Source organism: Vanellus vanellus, assembly GCF_965231255.1.
Source record: "Vanellus vanellus genome assembly, chromosome: 2".
In the NCBI taxonomy this organism is placed as follows: Eukaryota; Metazoa; Chordata; class Aves; order Charadriiformes; family Charadriidae; genus Vanellus; species Vanellus vanellus.
In genome coordinates this window covers 135,195,102-135,218,764 of record NC_138906.1, presented here as the reverse complement: position 1 = coordinate 135,218,764, position 23,663 = coordinate 135,195,102, and the positions used below count along the sequence as shown (strand labels likewise).

The 23,663-nt window shown below is 39.1% G+C and overlaps 1 protein-coding gene across 3 annotated transcripts in view; it reads left to right on the top strand.

Annotated features, from left to right (window-relative positions):
* Positions 1–23,663, top strand: part of STAU2 (staufen double-stranded RNA binding protein 2) — a 172,991-nt gene that overhangs the window by 21,837 nt on the left and 127,491 nt on the right. For all 3 annotated transcript variants that reach the window (XM_082479190.1, XM_082479188.1, XM_082479189.1), the window contains exons 4-5: positions 3,609–3,768; positions 6,488–6,623. In XM_082479190.1, coding sequence (XP_082335316.1) covers positions 3,609–3,768; positions 6,488–6,623 — 296 coding nt within the window. The remainder of the gene's footprint in view (positions 1–3,608; positions 3,769–6,487; positions 6,624–23,663) is intronic.

The following is a 23,663-nucleotide window of genomic DNA, read 5'->3' as shown; positions in this document are numbered from 1 at the left end:
TTTGCACTCAGTATTTCTAGAGTCGCAAAACTGCGTAAGACAGCGGGGTCACACTGCAGGTTAGTAACAGTTTCAGTGAGTTGTGGACTGTCTCTCTGCCGTTGCCCCTTGTTTCTCAGTTGCACATTAAGTTGTCAACTAGCTCAGAGTTGATGCAGATCACTGACTTTCTGGTTTGGCTGGTGTTCGTGAATCCTTTATGCCGGTGTAAAGGATGTCAGCAGGTGCAGGGATGCTGAGAATCGGCAAGCTTTTAGGATCCCTCATTGGGAATGGAAATTGATGTGCTCTTCCCCTTCCTGGAGGCGTTTGGCACCACAGGATACACTGGTTTTAGTTTGCGGCATGTTAAACTTTTGCGCTTCCTGTAACTTCTCACTGTTGTGTTGTATATTTATTTTGTTACCTTTTTCCATTATTGTGAAATAAGAAGTGCTTCCAAAGGCTGTGCGTTTGGCTGTTCGTATTCCTCAGCTGAAAAGAAATTTGAGTTACATTACATTGATGCTATACTTTAAATTTTAGCAGGATAAGAAATAGTTCACATATATTTGTTACTACTTTTAAAGGAACTAGTATCATTGAAATGACTTGAGCCTGCATTAGCTGCACTTTTGAAAGCCAGATTTTCAATGGTTTTCTTAATTTTTTTGTTTTTTAGTTTGCCTCCTATTATTTTTAATTTCACTCATAGTGGTCAAAAAAAGATATGTGCTCTGTAGACTCAGAAGAATATTAAGTCTGATTGCGGCCTGGGCAGCAAATGAGAAAAACAGAGGAGGGAAGGGGATGAAGAACAAGGGTGTTATTAATAAGATTATGCAGACTTGTGTAACTTTGACCTACGAAAAGCAGAGACGTAGAAATCATTATGACTGTGGTAGCAGTTGAGTATAATGTCTTGCTGGTAATATGATGATATACCTGATAGAACATGTGGAACAGAGCCGAGTTTGTCCTAGTAAGCATGACCTGAAGGGTGTAATGCTGCTGCTGCTGTTTGCCATTTAAGGAGCGTCTCACATTACTTTCCTCCTACACATAATCTGTTCCTGTCCACTCGTGGTTTTCATGCTTTTCAGAGACATGTTCTACAAGACAGCTGTCTGTGTCGTGACCACAAATGCTAGTAAATTTTTATATCCTTTTTTTCTAGTTGTCTCTGGAAAGTAAATTTTGACAATTGGGGTGAAATGGGAAACTAGAAACAGTGGCACTATGAGAGAAGTGGTGCTGCCTGACAGTGCAGTTAGGGTTTCTAGGAGTCTGCCCTCCAGGTGGATTCTTCTTCATAAGAAAAATCAGAAAGTCTTTGTTAGCATTAATGACATTTTCAAGTACATTAGTCAGATTGATCATCTGTGCTTCTATGTCAATGATATCTCAGGAGTCAAATTTAAAAGCAACAGTGGCAAAAGGAAATGGATGGCGGTAGAGAGAAGAAGGAAAAGGGTAAGGGACGTAGCACTTCAAAAGGCTGGGAAGGAGGAGAGGAAGAGCTACATGCAGGAAAAGTGAGGAGGAAAGAATTGCCAGAGCTAAGGGGGACTGACCTTATGAGCACAGCGGAGTGAAGACAAGCACAAAGCACAGTGGCTTTTGCATTTCCGTTCTCTAGCCATCAGGTAAATTAGGTTGGATGTAAGGAATACAAACTTTCTCAGAAAATTGGTGAGAAATGCCTCTCAGTCCATAGCAGAACTGTCAGCTCTGGTCTTGCAGAACTTGAATACTTCATTGGCTGCTCCAGATATTGATTTTAGGTAGTTTTATTCCTTTAATTAAATTCCCACCTACTGTTGTGTGAGTTTTTTTGTCAGATGGGCTACGTGAGAAGGTTAGAGCTCTAGCTATAGAAATTTACTGAGCAAGCCCTTTATTATCTTGAATTCCTGTTTATTACTCTAAACACTAAGAGGAGAGTTATAGGTAGATAAGCGGCCATTGTTCATCATATTTTTATTAAAATTCAAGCTTATTCTCCTACTACAAAAATATTACACCCATACTTTCTGTCAAAATATAAAATATATGAACTCCAGATCCAGAAATCAAATTTCAGTTCTTTTAGTAATAAAGATGTATGTTTATAGATAATTTATATAATTATGGGTGTTTAGCTCTAATACCCAGCTTAGCTTTCAGGTGAGGACAGGGTTTGACAGAGTGCAAAATTAAGAGACTATTTCTCTCTTCCGCCTTGTCTGTGAGGAAATTGTCATGACTGCTGTGGAAAAAACAACATGGTGATAGGAACTGTGATACGGGGACTTGCAGTGTGCTTCTGAAAATTACAGTGGGCCAAAACTCAAGCTTGTAATTAAGACACAAGTAGGTATTTATAGCATTCAGTTCATCTGTACTGTGTGCGTGTGTGTATAGGGCTGAATTGGGAGGCACATACATACTTGTTTTCAGATGCTTGTTTGCAAGTACATGCTAAATGAAAATATATGTAAAGGCAAATTTAAAGGTTGCCCATCACGCGCATCTCTAGAAACTTGGTCCTAGATCCAGCAAGTTTAAATGATTTTAGAAATTATATTATTATATATTATATTATTATATATATTGAAAAATAAATATCAAAATGAAGATTTTACTGTACTGCTCACACTAATATGCAGATTTCTTTATGTTACCTCAAGTAAGTTAGTCGGTTTTCTGAGGTAGGTATATCTTAGTTTACTATATGTATCTGACTATTAAATCCTGCCTTATTTGTATGGAATGGATGTGGAAAAGATGTTGAGTTCTTGCCCTTTCTTCTCTTGTTCTTAGATGCTCAAATTTAAACAGAACATGTATGTATCACACAGAAGATGACTATATCTAATATCTTAAACATGCATTGAATTTTATCTTCACCACTTGCACAGCATAGATACTGCTTGAAATAGTCCTTTATTGCAGATTTTGAAATATATATGGTTTTTATCAGTATTCCGTTTCTGAACTTTGAATTTTTAGAGTTCCTGTATTCACTATAGAGTCCACATTAAAGACCTGCAGTTTCATTCAAAAAGATAATACTTCTTTTCTTTCTTACTTTATATTTTTGAACATGTTTGAGTTATGACTGTGCCCTAACAACACAGATTATTTTCAGAAATCAAGTTTTGTGAGAAATTCTTTCACTGGATAAAACTATTTGGGCCAAATTCTTCGCTGCCTTGAGGAGTGTACAGTCATTTATATCCATTCAGAATTATTACAAAATTACTTTTTTTTTAGTAGCATTCTTTACCTGTTTTCTACACGTGACTAGCCGTGTTCAAATGTGTGAAGAAATGTGGTCTTAACTGACCTGTACACAGTCTCCCAAGAGCAGAGGATCAGTTTGCAGTTATTATTACTTGGTTTAAATATTATTCTGTTCTTTGACAGTTGACATTAACATTACACTATTTTACTTTGTCGTTTGAAAGGCCAAATGTTGTCCACTGATAAAGACTCAGTGATCTCTGTAAGAATCAGATGAGTTATCTGGGAGTTGAATATAATGAAAAGAGAGCATGGTTTCCCTTCAGCCCTGGAAGTTTTTATACGGATTGCTCTAATCCACAGTGATAATCTTGCCAGTGTTTACCTGTTCTTTGTCTTTGAAGATGTTCACAGTGCAGCTGACTCTCGGAGAACAGACCTGGGAAGCTGAAGGAAGCAGTATTAAAAAGGCCCAACATGCTGCTGCTAGCAAAGCATTGAATGAAACTACCCTTCCCAAACCAACGCCTAGACCGCCCAAAAATAATGTTAACAATAATCCAGGTATGACATTTTCCTCTGTTAAATCTATGATCTTTTTGAAGCGTGGGAGTATTGTACCACTAATAAATAAATTTAACAAGATATATGTTAAGTTGGAGGATGAGACTCCACATAGTTGTCTTATAGGTACGATAGTGTAATGAAGAACCTGTAGTGAGTTTGCACAGGAGAATTTTTAATGTGCCTGAAATGGTTGAACTGGAAGTGAATATATTATTTAGATAAGGCTCAGATGTATGTATACAAAGTGATTGTATGTGATCAACAGCAGACAGACAGAACAAAACGAGATTGAATTGACCATCATTACCATAATAAAGCATTTCTCCTTGAGTTATTTTAGATAATTTTCCAATGAAATTGGAAATTTTATCTGGTCCAATCCTGTGAAATTGCATCTGTGGTATTAATAAAAGGTCAGGATTTGGCATGAGAACTTTGACAGGTAATTTCCTGCATCGTGAGTTTTCCTTCATGCTTTTGAAAAGCTTTCAGATGGCTTTAGAAACTGTTGTTTGAATAATAGAAAGAACGTATATGGTGTCTTGCATCCTTCATTTCTGAGGTGTTACCTGTGAGTTGCTTTCTGTGCATGCAACACCTTTTCAGGTATACATCTTAGCCATGTGTTTAGTGATCTGTTCTGTCTTGTTCAATAAAATAGGGCAACTAAGATGATTAAGAGCTTGGAGCATCTCCCTTATGAGGAAAGGCTGAGAGAGCTGCGACTCTTTAGCCTGGAGAAGAGAAGGCTGAGGGGAGACCTTATTAATGCTTACAAGTATCTAAAGGGTGGGTTGAAGGAGGATGGAGCCAGGCTCTTTTCAATGGTTCCCAGTGACAGGACGAGGGGCAATGGGGACAAGTTAGAACACAGGAAGTTCCGTTCAAATACACGGAAACACTTCTTTACGGTGATGGTGACAGAGCACTGGCAGAGGCTGCCCAGGGAGGTTGTGGAGTCCCCTTCTCTGGAGATTTTCCAGACCCTCCTGGATGCAGTCCTGAGTAATGTGCTCTGGGCAATCCTGCTTTAGCAGGGGAGTTGGACTAGATGATCTCTAGAGGTCCCTTCCAACTCTGAAAATTCTGTGATTCTGTGAAATTAAAAAAAAAAATCCTAACTTGATTTCCAACTAATATAAAAGAAAGCAAACAGTGAGGAAAAAAAGCTATCTTTTCCTTTGTTTTTCTTTTTTGCACTTCTTTTTTCCTCCCTTTCCCCCCTTTTCCTTTCTCTTTTTGTTTCACTCTGCCCCCCCTCTTTAAAAAAAGCCTTCTTCAGTCAGTTTCTTAAAATGGTATAGTTTTGCAGTTAATCTTCTCTTAATTGGAGAAAAAGCAGGAGTAGGTTTCCTTTAGAGCTGTGAGTATTATCCTGAGCATTACCCATTAATGATTGTTTGAGAGTGGTGCGATAGTATTCTCTTGCTCCTTTGGAGATCAATATATTACTTCTTCAGACCCAGGATGCTGCTTTCACCCTGTGTCCTTCAGAGTCACTGTGACTTCTATAAAAAGGGATTCTGGGTTTGATTTTTGACACTGGAGAGTATTACCCACTATGTGGCTTTGAGCATATTCTTAAAGGGAAAAGCTGATAACAAAAGAAACAGGCTTTAAGAGAATTCATTAAAAAAAATGTATCACAACACAGTAATTTGGCTCTGAGAAAGGTGTATTGCATATGCACAGGTATCTTCTCATCAAAATTACATTTTCCATTTATAGTATATAGTTGAATTCACAGTCATTCTTTGCTCTGGAAAATATTAAAATTGTCATTGCTGGAAGTTTTTGAATAAGGATCGCATAAAAATTTTCATCAATTGGCATATAAAGCCTCAATGACAGACTAGCAGAGTCATCATAGCTGTTTTAAGGCTGGACTTATTTAACCTCTTATGAAAATATTTTGAGAAAATATTAACTCCTTTTTATTGGAATGTACATTTAGCTCATTTAGGATTTTCTTACAGCAGCACAAGTGGGGAATACTGTAGCTGAACATTTTATTTTAAAAAAATATAAATGAAGTCACAGTGTACCTTTTTATTTGGCATTTTGGAGACGGTGCAAGTGGGCAAGTGCTGGCTGCTTTCTATTTTTGTATCCTGTCACCAGTAGATGGCTGTAGTGACACTGATTTCCAGTAGTTGTGTTTTCAGTTTGTTAGGTCATTCCCGTTAGATCATTTGCTTTTAGTCATAGTCTTAAGTTTTTAAGTCTTGCAAATAAAATATTTTTTTAACTTCTTGTAAGATTACCAAATGACTGCAGTAATGCCTCTTACTGCTTGCTTGTTTCAATGCCTCTTTGCTCTATTTGTGGCTTTATTTTATGGATTCAGTGGGAAGAGACATTATTCTTTTATCTTTATAGTCTCAGAAAGTGTCGTGATGTATTATAAGCACTTTGGAAAGATGAATAACCAGCTTGATTACAGGGACTGACTTTCTCATTCATATGTGAAGATTAATCTACTGAAACTGCATAGAGATAAATGTTTAAGTGTTCTTTTTTATTGCTTGTGATTAAGTTGGCATCTATATTCCAGTGTTTTAGAGAAACTAAAATGTCATTGTAGTTGCTTCTTTTTTAATTTAAGAGCAAAAAAATATCATGCAGCTCGCTCTATGCTGCTCATCTCAGTCCTGCTTGTGTGTTTTGCAGTATTTGTGGTTTAAGTGCCTTACATGTATTCTTTGGTTTTTTTCAGGCAGTATAACTCCAACAGTGGAGCTGAATGGTCTGGCTATGAAAAGAGGAGAGCCTGCCATCTACAGGCCATTAGATCCAAAGCCAATTCCCAATTATAGAGCAAATTATAATTTCCGGGGCATGTACAATCAGAGGTTTGTACTTTTTCTATTATTTGGTGGTTTTTATTCTTTGGTTATCAGTGTGTTCTAAATCTTTATAAACTTCCTAGGTTATTTTAGAGTAAAATAAAACTAAGATTTTTACTAAGGCGAGTCTCTGCAGCCTTATTTAGAAACATGCATAATCTCCTTCTAAAAGAAGACAGGTGCCCTAAGCACGTCAAAAGGAATAAAGACATGTAAACCAACTGTTTCTATTTTTTTAATGTGCATACTGGAGTTACAATCTACAGCCATGGCAGTGAGGAGGCAGAGCATTAACTTCAGAGAGAGGTTTTGCTTTTCTTTGCTGTTGTGTCATGTGGTTAGAATCTGTATCATTGAAAATGAAGCACTCTTTTTTTTAGAAATTGGATATAAAACTTGTAGGGCTGTATTTTGAAAACTGGCTTGAAACCATTCTCAGGTTTCCATTTTTTTAACCATTTTGCCTCGTCAACTATCTCAGTTCCTTTATCTTCAGTGTTTGGTTGGGAAATATCCTTTATTTCACAGTTTAGAAACCTGTATTCAGAGCCCTCCATCAATGCTGTCTTTACAGTAGTAAGTTTGAGTAATTGTTGCGAAAACAGTATTCAAAATTTTGTTTTTTAAACTATCGTTTCTTAAAGATTAAAAAAAAAATAAATTAAGTGTGCGGAGCAGTTTTCTTAACTGACCACCAACTATTTTATTCTTCAATATATTCTAAGTTTTTGAAACATTTTCATCTTTGGTATTTGTACAATTTTAGTACAGATAGGAAAAACTGTTCTAGCTCATCCTGAATTAAATGTAATTTGTATCTAATGCAACAGTCTGAGAGAAACTTAAGATAACATATGTATTAATTTGCAATCCTAAGAACTTCTTTCTCTGAGATGGGTTTTCTTCCCATTTTTCCTTATTTTTCCGCAGAGGAGCTATATTAGATTAGGTCTTTTGGAGCTCCAAAAGTGATACCAAGTATAATCTGTAAAATAAGAAACATCTAAAAGAGGTCAGGGATTTCTAATAGCATGTTTTGTCAATGAAAAATGTTGCCTTTCTTATAAAGGTTTGCTTAATGGATTTGCTGTTAATTTTTATGCATCTCATAATTATCAAAAAGAAAGGGATTATGAAGAAGTGTTTTGGTTCAAAATTACTCTTTTATTAGAATTTGAATTTACAGCATTGTTTAAAAATTTAGGCGTCTGAAATGAAAATGCAGCATTTCAGAATTGTCTAAGGAAAATATTTCAGTTGACTTAATATTTTAATTTTTCCCAGATGTTTAAATTATGATAACTTCAGGGTTTTAATGTTTCATTCTGATTTTTTGTCTTTTAATAGCAACAATACCTAGAACTGTAAAAGACAAAAACAAACAAACCAAACAAAAATAACTTGGAAGAAAACTCTTTCATTACTCTACAGAACAGTGCCTGATTATTGTATTGCTTGTGTTGTATTTCTAGTCACTGCTGACCTGAGTCTCCGCTTACATATGTCATGGTTTAAAAAGCTAACTATGGTGCCTGAAATTAGTTTTGTTAACACTTAGAAATCCTACATTTATTTGAACTGCTTTTATAATGAGATTAGTTTGACTCACATACAAAAAAGCTGGTAAAAGCTAGTAAAAAGCTAGTAAAAAACATAAATGGTGAATTCTGGAATCTGAACTTACTTACTGAAATACATTGGTGAAGCAGAACCCCAAAACACTTACCAGTTGCTAACTTTTAAGTTTTCTTTTCATATAAAATGATTAGTACGTCTCGTGCAGTCTTTAAGTTCGCTTCTTTGGGAACTATCTTTCATGGGAACCATGTTTCCATGTTAGGGTGAAATGATACATGAGCTTTATTTCTCTGGACAAATTAGGTAGCCCAGGACATTTGATTTTTCTGATCACAGAACAGTCAGGCATGGTGGGACAGAAGGCCCAAATCTCTGCTTGCCTGCTTCGCTGTGCCTATTTGAGTGCAGTTGTCCACACAAGGTGGCTAATAATACTGTGGTTAGGAAATTGATAAATAACTAAAATTAAGTAGTCCACCTGCATAAACACATACCCTCCGTGAATACAGCAGCTCACACTCGCATACCGGAGTAAAGAGGAAACAGAAGAATGATGCCATATAATACTGTTTCCAACACTCCTGTGTTGGAAATAATTGTTCATTGCCTTGTTTTGCGTTGGGAGGTGCTGGTCCGTTATGACCCCAGTAAGGAAGGCACGTAGACTCTGTGAGGTATGGCACCGAACAGGACTGAGACCCACGTGCATTGTGCCGTGCAGACCTTGGCTGCAGCAGAGATCCTCCCCTTTTTGGTCATTCACGCTCTTACAGGATTTTCTTAGAAGGAAACAACCTTGCCATTGCTATAGTCAAAACAGAAACCATGTTCACCTGAGAACTTCTTGCTGCGCTGTTAGATAAAGGTAAAGCCACGCAGGTGGTACCGACGGGGAGCTGCCTGCGGGCCCCTCTCTTGCAGCGAGTCTGTCCTGCAGCCGAAGGGGTTTGTGCAGCACAGCCCTGTCCTGCGAGCTGCGCTGGCCACGGGCCCTGCAGCACGGCGCAGCCTGCCCCAGCTCCGGCTGGCCGCAGCGCGGGTCGCTGGCTCTGTGATGCACAGGATCCCGCTCCTCTGCCAGGCGGGATCGCTGTGCACCTCCTACCCGCCCTCACAGGAGAGAAGCCCGGATTCTGGGTCTCTTAGAATAGCGAGCGAAGTCCCAAATGTGAAGCACATGCTGTGGTACTGTATTATGTTCCTGTCGTATGATATGTTACGTTTATTACCTTCTAACGTAATTTACTGACATGTTGTGTTTAGCATTTTTTTGCTGATTTTTAGCAGTTCAGTAGTAGAATGGAAGTGTTGTTAGACCCCCAATTAAATGCAGACCATGTAGACTGTTTGAAAATAAGATTTGAAAAATAATTTGCGTAACATGCTATAATCAATATTTTTAATTTCCATCAGGTTTTGACTGGATTTATTATCTGTTGTGAAAACAGATACAAAATATGCTAAATAAGTTGGAAGCTGTTTTTGTCTTTTATACTGCGACTAAATTCCCTTTATTGATCTCTGCTTAAAAAAAATGTGCTTTTCAAATAGGTTAAAATACAGATTAAGATTAGGAGATTGTGTTAGGGAACTCCAATTCTGGCAACATGAGTGACTTGAAGAAAAAAAAAAAAAAGCATTAAGTTCATCCCAGGGCATATCTCTAGACCAGTTAAGTCTAGTGCTTCAAGTGGCACAAAAGATCCTTTTCAGCAACTCATGGAAATGTGGTCTAAGAGCTGCTATTTGTATGCAGAGTTGAGGGCTAGCTTCCATGTCAGGCTAAGATGATTTATGTTGAGGTGGTAGTGATTCCTCCTCCTTCCTTTGTGTCCCTGCAAGTTTCCTGGCTCCAGCACTGGGAGTTGAGCTGCTCGGAATCGAATCAATTTTGTCGAGGGGAAGCGCAGAGAGGAGGGGAGAAGTTACTCCTAGACTTACAACTGTCCTTAAATACTTCCTCACCTAGTCACACAGAAGCTTGTGCCCTCACTGGAGAGGGGGCAGGAATGTGTGTTTGGAAGTTAAGGGCAGCTCAGGTTGATTTAAGCACGTGAAGAACTATGCTCTCACGTGCAGTATAGCATATTTATATGGGCAGTGTGTTGCACAGAGGATGTTGAGACAGGTTTACAGGCAAGATGCAAAGATCCATTTACAAGGTCTGTAGCTGATGGTGTAAATTGATACTGAAGGTGAAAGTTATTTTCACAAAAAAAAGGAAAGTGGACAAATGAGAGGAAAAAAAAGAGAAAGGGGAGTTTTCCCAGTGGCCAGCTTGGAAGGGAAGTGGTAGAGTCTCCCAGATGGGCATCTTCCTCTGGGTGACCTTTCCCATGCAGCAAGTTCCATATAACACTTTCCCGTGGTGGTTCTATGGTTTTCATCAGGACCTGCTCAAGCTCTCTGTTGCTTGTTCCTGTTTATGGTAGTGCTGCATCAGGGCTGAACGCTGGCTGCTAATTGAGCTTTGTGTATGCATGTTATTGGGGTCTGTAGTGTATACCAAAAGCTACTGTCAAGGCATAGGAAAAGGGCAGAGGAGAGAAGGGCTTCAACAGTACAGTATAGATACAACGCTGTCAACGTATTGGTATTTGCAGGTGAAAGGCCTTGAGAATAACAGCATGATGAGAACAACAAGGGAAAATTACAGCCAGAGAAACTCTGGAAAACACTGGCCAGGGGGCTTAGGTGAAGGGTTACAGAACTGCAAGTGGAAGGCAGGCTACAGAATTGCAAATGCCAAACTTTTAGCACAGCAGAGGGTGAGGCATCTAAGGCAGCGTGTAACCCCAGGGTAAGGTTGTAAGTCTCTTCCTTTGCCAAGTTAGGAAGTACGGGACAAGTCTGCTCCCCTCTTAGGGGTAGTTAAGTAGATAAAATGCAGTCCAGCGTGAGAGTGGATGAGGTATGGATGTTATTGACTCTTCCTTCACTCAAGCTAGTCAATGCAATACTTGCTAGATTGTTAACAGCATTGGGCCGTTGCCATTACACTGCGTCTTGACACGAGCTGATAAAGTCTGTGTGATGCTGAGCTGAATCATGTGAAGTTATCAGCTTAGGTCTCTGGCAGGTTGGGTATCTATATACTGCAGTTCATTTCACAATATAGATAAGAATTTCAAACTTTTTTTTCATCTCACTCTGGTGAGACAGCTTTGGAGTCCTCTCTGGATTTTCATTATTCAAGTAAAATCCATGCGACTTTGGTACTAGGAAGCTTGATGGCCTCTCATGAGGCAGAGCTTTTAAAAAAGCTGTCAACCCTGGGTCCAGCCATGTTAGAAAACTTTATTTAACAAAGGTTTCTAAATTACTACCAGAAATTATAATAAAGGAAAAAAACTGGTTTGTGACTCAGAATTTACCAGTTGTATACTATGTATTTAAAGCTTCACAACTTGGAGCTTTGAGCGATTTTGCAACAAAGGCACATGAGGACCTTTCAATTCAAACAATATACATTACAGAAAAGCTAAAAATGGTGAACGTTGCATTTTATATGGCTTCTTTTATCTAAGAGCTTTACAGACTGACTCTGGGGAGGGAAGTGCTGATGCTTTCAGGGGCTGTTTGCTAACTGATTTAGGTTGCGTGTTTGTCAGCACACCATTTGGCACGGTTCAGTAGAACTGGCATGCTACCCAGAAGAGGCCAAGCCTTGAAACAGCGGGTCAGGTTTGAGAAGTATTGGCAGAGCTGAGGATGAAACATGTGCATACTGCTCATATCTGTAGCCAATGCTAGAACCGTACTCCCTCACATCCCTGAGCGTGCAGTTGGCTTAAACCACGCAAAAAAAATTAGAACCGTGGCTGTTCAAATTAGAGCAATTGAACAATAAAAGAAGAGATCGGTTCTGACCACGGGGTCATCCAGCTTGCCTTGTTGCCATTGAATGTGGGTTTGTTTTAGTATAAGTTATTTTTTCTTCGATTGGAGTTGAAGAGAGTCTTTCCTGAAGTTTAGCTGTCCTGCAGTATTTTCAGTTATAGAAAGTCTGTAAGTGACAAAGCAGAAATGGTATCTTGCAGTCTTACCTAATCTAAGTGTTTTCAGCCAAGAAATAAAACCACTAGAAACTGAACAGCAGCTTTTGATGTTTTAGTAAGGAAAGTAGTGTTTAAGAGATCACAAAACTAAACCCTTGGTTTTTTGGAGGATTCAGAAGTTATTTGCTTATTATATAGCATTCCTTAAAATGTGTCTCACCACAATCTAGAGAGCTTGAAAAACCTTTATTAAAAAAAAATTAAAAACACTTGTGAAGTATAGGAACAAAGAATATACAAAACAATGACAAGCTAAAGAATAGAAACAAAGTAATTAAAGCAGTTTCTTGCTTGGTTTTGAGGAATTCGGATGGTGTGATAGTTCTACAAGCATGTCACGCAAAGTGGTAGTGTCCCTGGGATAAACTACAGCTTCTGTGCACTTTGACAGCTTCTGCTGCATTGAACTTTCATGTTAATTTTGTATATGGTTGCTTCTTCCTGCATATGTATTGTATATGACAGACTGAGGAAAAGACTATCACTGTTCTGCTTAGTGCATGGGGGAGAACGCACAGACCATTCCTCCTCTTCTTTTTCTTCACAGCCCTGTCATTCTGAGCACATATTTCTTTGATGTTAGGGAATGCTTCTTTACAGTGCTGTTTGCAAGACCAAGCTCAGAGAAACAGAGAAGAGGCATATTCTTACCTCTTCTGGAGCCAGCCAAGTTGCCTGGCCACAGAGCACAGAGCATCACCCTACCTGGGCATGTAGATCCTACCTACCGGGTAGGTAGCTCCCCTGCTGGATACTGAGTTGCTGCATGGGACTGTTTTCTTAGGCTTAGTTGCTCCTGAAATTATGTATATCAGCTCCGTGGACCAGTGCCCTAAATACTGAATCAGCACTTTAAAAATGAGGTATAGTAAAAGGAAGTTTGAGGACTGGTCTTTGGCCAACGATGTCTGCAACTGCTAGCTTCATAGTGGACTAACATGTTCTCCAATCTAATGATCAGAAAGAGAATAAACTGTGTGATTATTGGATAAATCACTAAAATCCTCAGATCAGATAATTAAAAAATTGCATGGTGAAAGAATGGAATAAAATGAAAAGTTTGTTTCTTATATGAATGGTGAGTTAAAGATTAAATACGTGCATCAAAGGGAATGGATTTGAGGCTAGTGTTACTTGACGTGAGTGCTTAGCAATGCAATCTAAATCCTCACCCAACTTCATTTGTTTCACAAAAGTTACATAGTTCCATGGGGAAAAAAAAGGAAAATCTAGCCAGGAGAACAACTGTAGAAGCCAAATTTTGAAGTGAACGGGTTGCACTGCAGAAGACAACGTAAAATCTGTTGTGACTATCTCCAGAAGTACACCTACAATTATACAGCCCAGTTATCTAATTTACAGAGAGAGGGAATGAAGTCTGAAATTCTCTTGGCCTTTAGAAGTCCTTCCGTGCTGCCTGAGCACCCTGTTTACCTTCTAGCAGGAAACCTTTCTCTGCATGGAGAGCCTTTTCCATTTGAGGCACAAATAGTCCAGCGGATAATGTAAAGGTTTGTTGGATCTGAAAGACTTTGATCTGGTATTGATTAGATCAGTCAGTAGCCTGGAAAAGGTAAAGTTCAGATTACTTCGTGGAGTCTTTTCATGGCTGTAGGCACATGATTAGCCCATTGTCTGTTACTGAATTCCAGTTATGAAGGCTTTCTATTGAGGCTTTCTGCAACAGAAGAGGATTTTATGCACAGCTGTGTACAAAGCAGATTTTTTTTCCCCAAGCATATGTACTGCGGCAGATGTGAGGACACTAAGTTGCCTAAACATAGGCCTCTAGTGCCGCTTGGGACATTGTAGGGTTTTTGAGACATCCACATGGGACTGGTGGATTTGGCAGAAGACCTAGAGGAGGCTTTTACTAGAATGGCAGCTGAAGGCCAGGCAAGATACCCTAGAGCATTTCAAATGGCCCCGCGTAGCTAAGTTTAGGCAATTGAAGGAATCCCTAAAAGCAGGGTTCAGTCATCGTACCATTTCATATAATCCACCAGGACTCCAGCTATTCATGGGAAACTTCTGCTTTTCATGGATGAGCCCTGTGTCACATGATGCGGATGCCTTAGGTATGCAACTGCATCTCAAATGGTACTTTGTGCTGGTATTTAGGCAGCTAGATGGTGGTGGGATTCAGATACAAGCTGAGGCGCCTCTCAAATAGTCTCTGCTTGTGCACTAGAAACCCAGTATTCTGTTATAACCAGTGGAAGGTCTAGTCAGAGCACTCACTGGTCTAGAATGCTGTTTGTCGCGCCATAAACTACAATGTCTACATTTCGTATGGATCTCTCCAGAGCTTCACTGTAATAGTAATAGTTTCTACCCGTTAACTAAATACATAAATTTAGGCATCTGAATCTCGAACTGAATCCTACTCTGAGAAATAATCCTAAGAATGTTGATTTGTAATAGCTTCATGAGTGCTATCATGGGAGTCATCTGACTATCACAGTGGAAGGACTTGAAAAAGATAAAAATCGCTCCGCAACGAGAGGAGGGAAAGTATCAGAAGAACAAACTCCTTAGGGATGTATCTGGGTAGTAACAGTTCTAAGGAGAGGCAGGCATGCAAGTACTGAAATGCTTTTGATTGAACAAAGCATTATTTTGCTGCAAAAAGCTGTTAGGCTGTGGACACCAGTGTCCTCGCTCCGCAGGTGAAGTGGACCCTCGGTTCTGAAGCCTGTTGCATTAAACTGAGTTAGTCACAGCAGAACAACCCCCTTGGTCAGCAGCAGTGTGGGGTGGCACAGGGATTTTTACCTTGCTACAGTTGTCAGCTTCAGACTTCAACCATAGGGCACAACATCCCTCCCCTAAAAAGACCTGAGAGAGTCAGAGGTGCTTTGCCTGCATTTCCAGTCAATGTTGCAAAGTTTTGTTCTTAAAATTTGATTTTTTTTGATTAAGGGGTGTGATGATAAGGATATTTACTGACTGACTTTGCGAAAACTACTTTCTGCATTCCGTGCTCTCCTCCCAACCCTTTGGACGAAAGGACACAAACCCTTTTGGAAGAAATATTAGAATGTACTAATTAGGACAAGGGGTAATGGATTCAAGCTGGAACACAAGAGGTTCCACTTAAATTTGAGAAGAAACTTCTTCTCAGTGAGGGTGCCAGAGCACTGGAACAGGCTGCCCAGGGAGGTTGTGGAGTCTCCTTCTCTGGAGACATTCAAAACTCGCCTGGACGCCTTCCTGTGCAACCTCATCTAGGTGTTCCTGCTCCGACAGGGGGATTGGACTAGATGATCTTTTGAGGTCCCTTCCAATCCCTAGCATACTGTGATACTGTGATACTGTGATACTTGGAAATAGAAATTAAGAGTTTGGTTAGAATAGGTTATATCTCCTTAAACACATCGTAATTTCATTCTGAACAACAGATACAGATTTCAGAGAGTTAAAATTTAGGGAAAGAGAGTAGTCCTAAGAGTAATGCAAGTGATTGTTCAGATTAGCAATTTAATTGTTCAGCGGGAAACGGCTGATTTAAACCATTAGATGGCAGCATGAATTTGTGTTTTGCTGCAAGAATTTCACAGCAGAAGCAGTCTTTCAAAAGTTGCCTTTTTCTATTCTGAAGCTTTTCATGACTTTAAAATGTCGTAATTGCAGCATAAAACAATTAAAACCAGGTTTGGTGCAATGTTTTGTCTCATCATTTTCTTCAAGTTTTCTTCTCCCGTAATGACTGAGGCTGTAATACAATAAATTCAACGGCATTTTCCCTTTTTTTTATGTAAAACTACTGTGAGTAAAAGGTGCCAGTTTGTCAGCAGTGAAAATTGAAGTGCTTGGTTTATCCACGCAAAGACAGCAAGAATTCTGCATTTCACCATATTACTCATTTCTCAGGCTTAATCTAAAGACATTTCCTTAAAGATAAGGCTGCAGCTCGGCCCCCAAACCTGCACTCTGTTCATACTAATGAAGCTTTCTGATGGTTTGAACATCTATTCACTTGGAAGTGATTGAGATTGCCAGTTGGTAATTGATTCAGTTTTGTACATTACCGGTTGAGATAGGATTCAGATCATATCTTAAAGCAAACTCTTGTACATCACACTGTTATTACCCTGCTAGTGTATCAACATTACGGTGTAATAATCCACTCACAGACTTTTAAATGAATTCTTTGTGCTCATCTTCGGCATGCTACATTTCACTTCCCCTGGCCTGTTTGTTCCCACTCAGTGCCTGCCTCCCACACAGACATATTGTTATAAGGAAAGTGTTGAGTACAGCTGTGCTAGGATTTTTCTTTGCTAGTATTTGTTTCTAGGAAAGGAAAAGGGAGAAAGTCAGTCCATTTCCTGTTGGTTTAAAACAGCAGAAACATCTGTTTGTCTTAAGATAGTTTTCCCAAAAGAACAGTGGCAAGGGAGCTTGCAGGTGATGAGCTTTGCCATTGCCAGTAGCTATCAGTTTAGACAATGGTGATTAGTATGGTTGGCTTAAAAAAAAATATAAAAATTCCTAAAACGACAGAGGATATTTATTCCTGCAATAAAATTTTTGACAGCTAATGTTTAATTTCTGCAGTGTTTTAAATCATAAAAATACATAGAGTATCTGGGATCAGAAAACCCAGATCCTGCTGTGGAATCTACAGACTCCATTACATTCTGTTCGAAAGCGGTTTTTCTGCAGTCCCCTCACCCTGTTGCGGTGAAGTTTCACAGTGCTTACGGGATGGTGTTAGGTGACATGTCCTGGCACGGCACGCATGTAATCCTTCTGACAAATGCATCCTGTGGCTGACATCCACTGCGTTAATGGGTGCATTTAACCTATCAGGGATCAATAAAATATATAGTCTTAAGTGTACTTACAATATTACATTGACAGCTGTTAAAATAAAGTTATGTAGATTAAAAACCAAGCTGACAGAATATAGAGCAAGCTTTGTGGATAGTATTCGCCGTACAGTGTCTCTTCATTCTCCAAGTCAATGCACTTACCTGATACCATTAAAATCTTTTCAGCCTTAGCTGTAGAGCATCTAGACACTTCATGACACTTCATCACTCTTCATGCCTAAAATGTGGTATGTAGGACATGGGGTTTTGCACCATTGCATTCTTTTAAACTATCTTCACTCAAGATTAAGTAGTGTTGCCAATGACCTCTTGGCCCTATTTACAGAGGAACTTCTGAGTCCCAATACTTTATTCTTCTTTTAATTAATATGTTTCTTAATCTTCTTTCAGGATATACTGAGCTCCTCAAACCGCTTGCTTTCTTACTCTGTTGGGTAAGAGGACTGCCCTTTCCTTTTGTGGTCCTTTGCCCACATTTTGGATATTTCTCCTAAAGCTTCCATCTATGGGACAAGGTTTTGGTAGATTCTTTTCTTTGGGTTTTCAACTTCCTCAGATCTTTCTGTGCTCCGGAGAAGGTACATCTGGCCCCAGATCTGCATGTCCAAGTTCTAGCTGTGACTTTTCTTGTTCTCACTTAGGCTGAAAAGCATAAAGAGGTGAAGTACAGATCCTTCTCATCTTTGGTTGCCTAATGTCTGTCTGTCAACATTGCTTTTCTACTTGGGAGAGTTCCTGTAAACCTTCTGATTCAAAGATCTTCAGAGCCAAAAGCTTGCCCCAGCACCTGTGAATCTCTTCAGTCTGTTGTCTTTGCAGTTCACTGGGTGTCCCCCATTCCTTTCTCTGCACAAAAGTAAGGCAGCTTTACTTTCAGGAAATGGAGAGAAGACTAATGGTGTTGGTGTGTATAAAAATAAGTGCTGATTCAGAATGCTCTTCCAGGAGCAGAAACATTTTGGGTGTGTTTCTTTTTTTCCCACAGTTAGCTTTATATTTACCCTGATTTTTTTCCTGTATTTCTGCTGAATTGTGGATATTTCAGTCGCGACACCTGTGAGATAGTGGTTTCAATGGAGCCAAGACTAATTGGTCTCCCTTCTCATTATGGCCTCTTTGCTGCGTCCAGAACCTGAACATTGGTTACCAGTAAATACGTTCTCTGCTTGCATTTTTATAATGACGCAGGTGAACTGCTCTTACAGCTCAAATGTTAGTTTGAGAGGCCGTCATAATTTTCCTGAGGGAAGCAAGCAGAAAGAAGGTTAGTGGCTAATTTTTAACAGATTATAACTCAGTAAGAGTTTTGACTGGAATTGTGCTCTCTCCTAGTCCAAGGTCTTTGTCCCTTTTGATCTGAAAGTTCTGCCACAGATTGAGGAAGTATTAAAATTTCTCAAGAAGGGTTTTCAGAATTCTTTTGTGATTGAATATATGGAGCCTGAATGTAGAAATTCTCACCAGCAACCGCTGTGTTATAGTTTCTCTTCAGGTCTTGTCTACAGTAGTGATTTTGGTGGCTGCTTGTGTTCTGTGAAAGAAAGTACAGTTAACATCTCTTCCAAAATGCTGATTCCCAGGATCTTGTCAAGATCTGTTTGTCTTTTTAGGATTTTTTTAAAGAGGAACGCCAGATTAAATTGGTTATTGTCACAGAAAGGATGGCTGCACTCACAGCACTGGGTACCACGATTTGTTTGGAGGATTATTTCACTGAAATGGGGATGAATCACCTAGTTTGTGATCAAAAGGGAAATAATCTCTGGGAAAACACCTACTCTCTTATCTTTGAGGCTTTTTTCTATGACAAAAGAGGAGAAAGTGGAGTCTAATCACCTTACAGAGTTACACTCAAGTCTGACATTAGTGTCAGTGCAACAGAAATGGGAATTCTTGAGGAGGTGGACATCAGCAGCTGAGCTTCAGTTCAGTAAAGGTAATCTCTATACTGGCCTTGTTTACTAAGTCAAAGGTCATATTAACCATTTCAGATACGCATACAGTCTTACTTCAGTTCCTGGGAAAGTTATGGAACAAATCCTCCTGGGGGCCATTCACAAGTCAAATGAAGCATGTGATTGGGAAAAGCCAGCATGGATTCACCAAGGGCAAATCGTGCTTGACAAACCTGATCATCTTCTACGACAAAGTAACCTGCTCGGTTGATGTGGCACGAGCGGTGGACATTTTCTACCTGGATTTCTCTAGGGCTTCGACATGGTTCCCCACAGCCTCCTGCTACACAAATGGATGAGTTATGGTATAGATAAGGGGTCTATGTGGAGGGTGGGTAACTGGCTGACATGCCGTACCCACAGGGTGGTGGTAAATAGCTCCTTTTCAAACTGGCAACCTGTCTTGCACCTGGGAAAACGTAACCCAGGAGTGCAGTACAGGCTGGGATCTACCCAGCTGGGGAGCAGCTCTGTGGAAAGGGACCTGGGGGTCCCGGTGGACAAGCAGCTCTGTATGAGTGAGCAGTGTGCTGCTGTGGCAAAGCAAGCCAACAGGATGCCGGGTTGCATCAACAACGGCATCACCAGTAGAGATAAAGAAGTCATTGTCCCACTCTACTCAGCACTTGTCAGGCCACACCTGGAATACTGTGCTCAGTTTTGGTCCCCGCTATACAAAAGAGATGTGGACAGGCTGGAGATGGTCCAGAGAAGGGCCACCAGGATGACCAAAGGACTGTGAAGCCTGCCATATGAGGAAAGGCTGAGAGAACTGGGTTTGTTCAGCCTTGAGAAAAGAAGGCTTAGGGGAGACCTTATCCTCATGTTCCAGTATTTAAAGGGTGGCTACAAAAAACATGGAGACTCCCTTTGTACAAGGAGTCACATGAAAAAGGCAAGGGGTAATGGATACAAGTTGCTCCTGGGGAGATTTGAGATTCTGATTGGACACAAGAAAAAAAATTTCCACAGTGAGAACAATCATCCATTGGAGTAATCTCCCCAGGGAAGTGGTGAATTCCCCATCACTGGACCCTTTTAAGATTCAGCTGGACAGAGTGCTGGGCCATCTTGTCTAGACTGTGCTTTTGCTAAGAAAGGTTGGACCAGATGATCCTTGAGGTCCCTTCCAACCTGGTGTTCTATGATATAATCAACAGTCTTTGGTATCTCTATCTTCCAAGTCTTTTTTGGGGTCCCTGCTTTCTAGAATACAATTCCACACCATCTTATAAACATTTTCTACTTTTCCTACCTTTTAGCAAGTCTGCAACTTTATATTTTAGTATATTGATCTAACATGATCTAACTTTTTTTCTGTATTAATATTCAGTACTAAATTGTATTCAGTGGATCCACTGAGGTAAGTTGCTGTGCATTGGTGACCCCTACTGCTACACCTTCATTGCATTACTTACACATTTTTATTAGCAATGAATTTATATACTTGTCAGTCATTGGTGTAAATCCATTATGTCCATTAAAGTTTGAAAATTGAAAAAATATTATGTCAGCAAGTCATGAATAAGCCTCCCTAGGAAATCTGCTCTTTTTATGCTTTTATGGAGAAAGGAATCAAAGCAGTGAAAGACTTCACCACTCATCTTTTTGCTTTCTGATGTTTTTCCCTCTTCCAAACTTCACTGTGATTAACAGACCCCTTCCCTTGCCCTCCCACGTGTAGATAAAGCTTCCTTCGTAAGGCCATCCGTGTTGTTTTCAGCATCTTGATAGGATCAGTGCAGGGCAACACAAGACGCTCTCCCTTTCCAACTGACCAAGCTCGCTCTATCTCACATTTCATTTCTTTGCGAGTCTGATGGCACAGATGGGAACACTTCTAGACAAAAGCTGTAGCTGGCCATGATAGTACATTTTCAGAGTATGGAGAGATGATAACTAGCAAAGTAGGGGAGTGTGCATCCTCAGCTAACTGCACTCAGCTGCTGAGAGGAGACCTGTTAAGCCAGAATTAAGTGTGGTTTTTCAGTTTGTTCCTACTTTCAGTCCTTTAATTGCCAAGTTTAAAATGACAGGTTAATTTTTTTTACTCAGGATAATGAAATTTAATGTCTGTGTGTTTACATTCCTCCAAGTGGGAACAGAATGTAGCCCAATATACACTAGTTATTTCAATTTAAGTTAATTTGGATGGTGAGAGTCGCTCTATGAGCTTTCTTGGGTGTTCTTCCTCTGTGGACTTTTAGGTTAATTAATTCCTATGAAGGCCTGAGATGATTTTGTTAGTAACGTTTTTATTAGCATTATATTACCAGTATGAATATACGATAGAATTAAATGAGTGAGGTACCTCGTTTTCTCATTTGCTTAGTCTCTAGGCTGGCAAGCGGCATGATTTTTTTTTTTTTACATGAGTTTCTTATGTAGAAAGAAAATGATATTGTAGTCAGATATGCAACATTGTTTATGTTCTTTTACTGTAATGGGTATTTGGACGGCATTCTCAGTAACCACTCTGCATGCTTGTAAAGATTAGTGAGTAATACAGTTCATGGGAAATTTTATGAGCTGAAGTAGATAAGAGTTTGAGATGTTTGTCTTCTGGATGTCTGCTTTAACCTCTAAGTATACAGTGTACATCACAGCTTCATTGTGTTTTCCCTTTTATTCTTATGGTACTTGTTTTTATGTCACGGAAAAGAACATTTTCTTTTTCCTTGTATTTATCTATTCCTCTCCCCCAGCCCCCATCTCCATTCCAGCATTGTCCACTTGACATTTTCCAACGCCTTAAATTCTGGAGGCAGTATTCTTGTTATGTTCTTGTATTATTTATGCTATTTTTGCAGTCAAGAATAAGTTGAATTTGTGTTGACCATTTTCATTACGTAGTTATTCGGTTGACAGATAAAAATACTTCTTCAGAGGCACATAACATTTTTTTCCGTGCTGTCTTACTGATTTTGATTGTTGTTTTTCACTTGTTTTTTCTAACTTAGTCTCCAATGTACAATGCTTTGGAAGGTTTATCTCACGATCCTTTTTTCCGTAGGTTTTTCCTTTTACTTCTTCGTAGCCTTTTTCTTTGTTTGTTTGTTTTTTTTCTCTCATATCTCTTGTTTTAATAAAAAGGTATTCGGGCTGGTTTTGAGACCCTTCTGGCACTTTGAAAAGTGCTTCATCTAGACTTTTAAGCTTTAGACTGAAGAAGAGAGAGTAGTAAAAGTGGAAGTAGAGATCTGAACTTACTGTGCATGGAACCATCTCTGTTACTTGTACTACATAGCTGGCTCAATGCATTTGCTGTATTATTGTTAGCTTAATCTGTGACTGTTAAAGGATTTAACTTGTAACGTCTGTAGCTTTCTGTTGGTTTCTTCTAATTGCTTTTGATGAGCAACTGTTTTTTACTTGTTAATGTACATATTTACTGCATATGGTAAACAAAGCAGTGGTATGTGCAGAGAGTAAATATTGAAGTATTTATTTCAGTCAACTGTCTGTATTGAGCAACTTGGAATTCAGAGATACAGTGGTGTGGCAATATTATCGTCTTGTCATCACAAATTCTCCTGGGAAGATTCCACATTAGATAATGTTATGTTAAACTGAATCCCCCTCCCTTTTGTTTTTTACACAGGAATGTTTCGATACTGTGATTGTGAAAACATGAGTCAATTTTTTTGATTAAGTTAGTCATGCTGCTTGAAGGAACTGCATAGTCTCTAGCCCAGGAAAAGAAGGAAAAAAAAAACCAAACAAACGAAAAGAAAAGAGAATCACCATTAACTTCATGCAATATTCACAGACTCAGCACAAAGTTTAAAAGAAAGTATAAATAAAGTCGTGGAAGTAGCAAAGGATAAAACTGAACATGAAGTTACTGTATACTACAGGTAGATTGTGTCTGACTAATGTGTTAACCTTGCATGTTATGTGTTCACTCCTTTTTTAGGTAAAGAGAGTAAAGTAAAGCTTATATTTGTGGGATTCAGTTAAGCATTTTATAGCATTAGATAAGGATACTGTCTTCATTAAACTGAAGAAGATGGGGATTTGTATAAGAAATGCAAGGTGGGAAAGGAGAAAAAAATAATCAGCAGTATTAGAAGTCAAACTTGGAGGAAGATTATTAAGTGCAGTTCTTCGAGTTTTAGAATCAACCTTTCTAATTATTTTTGTTAAAGGTGTTTGCATAATAAGTAGGAAAATTTTCATGGGGTGTAGAAGGCGTCATCACTACACAGGAAGATCAAGATATAGAGGAAGAGTTGGATGATCGTGAGGACTGACACATTAGAAATGGGATGAGACTAGACTTTCCAGTATAAAATGTAAGTTTAACACCATAGGCACTAGTAGTACTAACTCTGTTGTCACGTGAGGGTTATTCAGTTGGAAATCACAGAATAGGAGTGTTACTTAATATCACTAATTATTTGCAAGATAAACTGAGAACAACTGATGTGAATGAACCAGAGGAGAGGCAAATGTGATTTTTAAGATTAGTTGAGCAAGATATTTCTGGTAAAGATACATAAATACTGCTGTTATACGGAACACTGTTAGCCTTTCATATGGTATGTTGTCTACCATTCTTGACTCTTATATTCAAGAAGAGGAGCAAGTATAGGGAAGGGCTGTGAAGAATTGTCA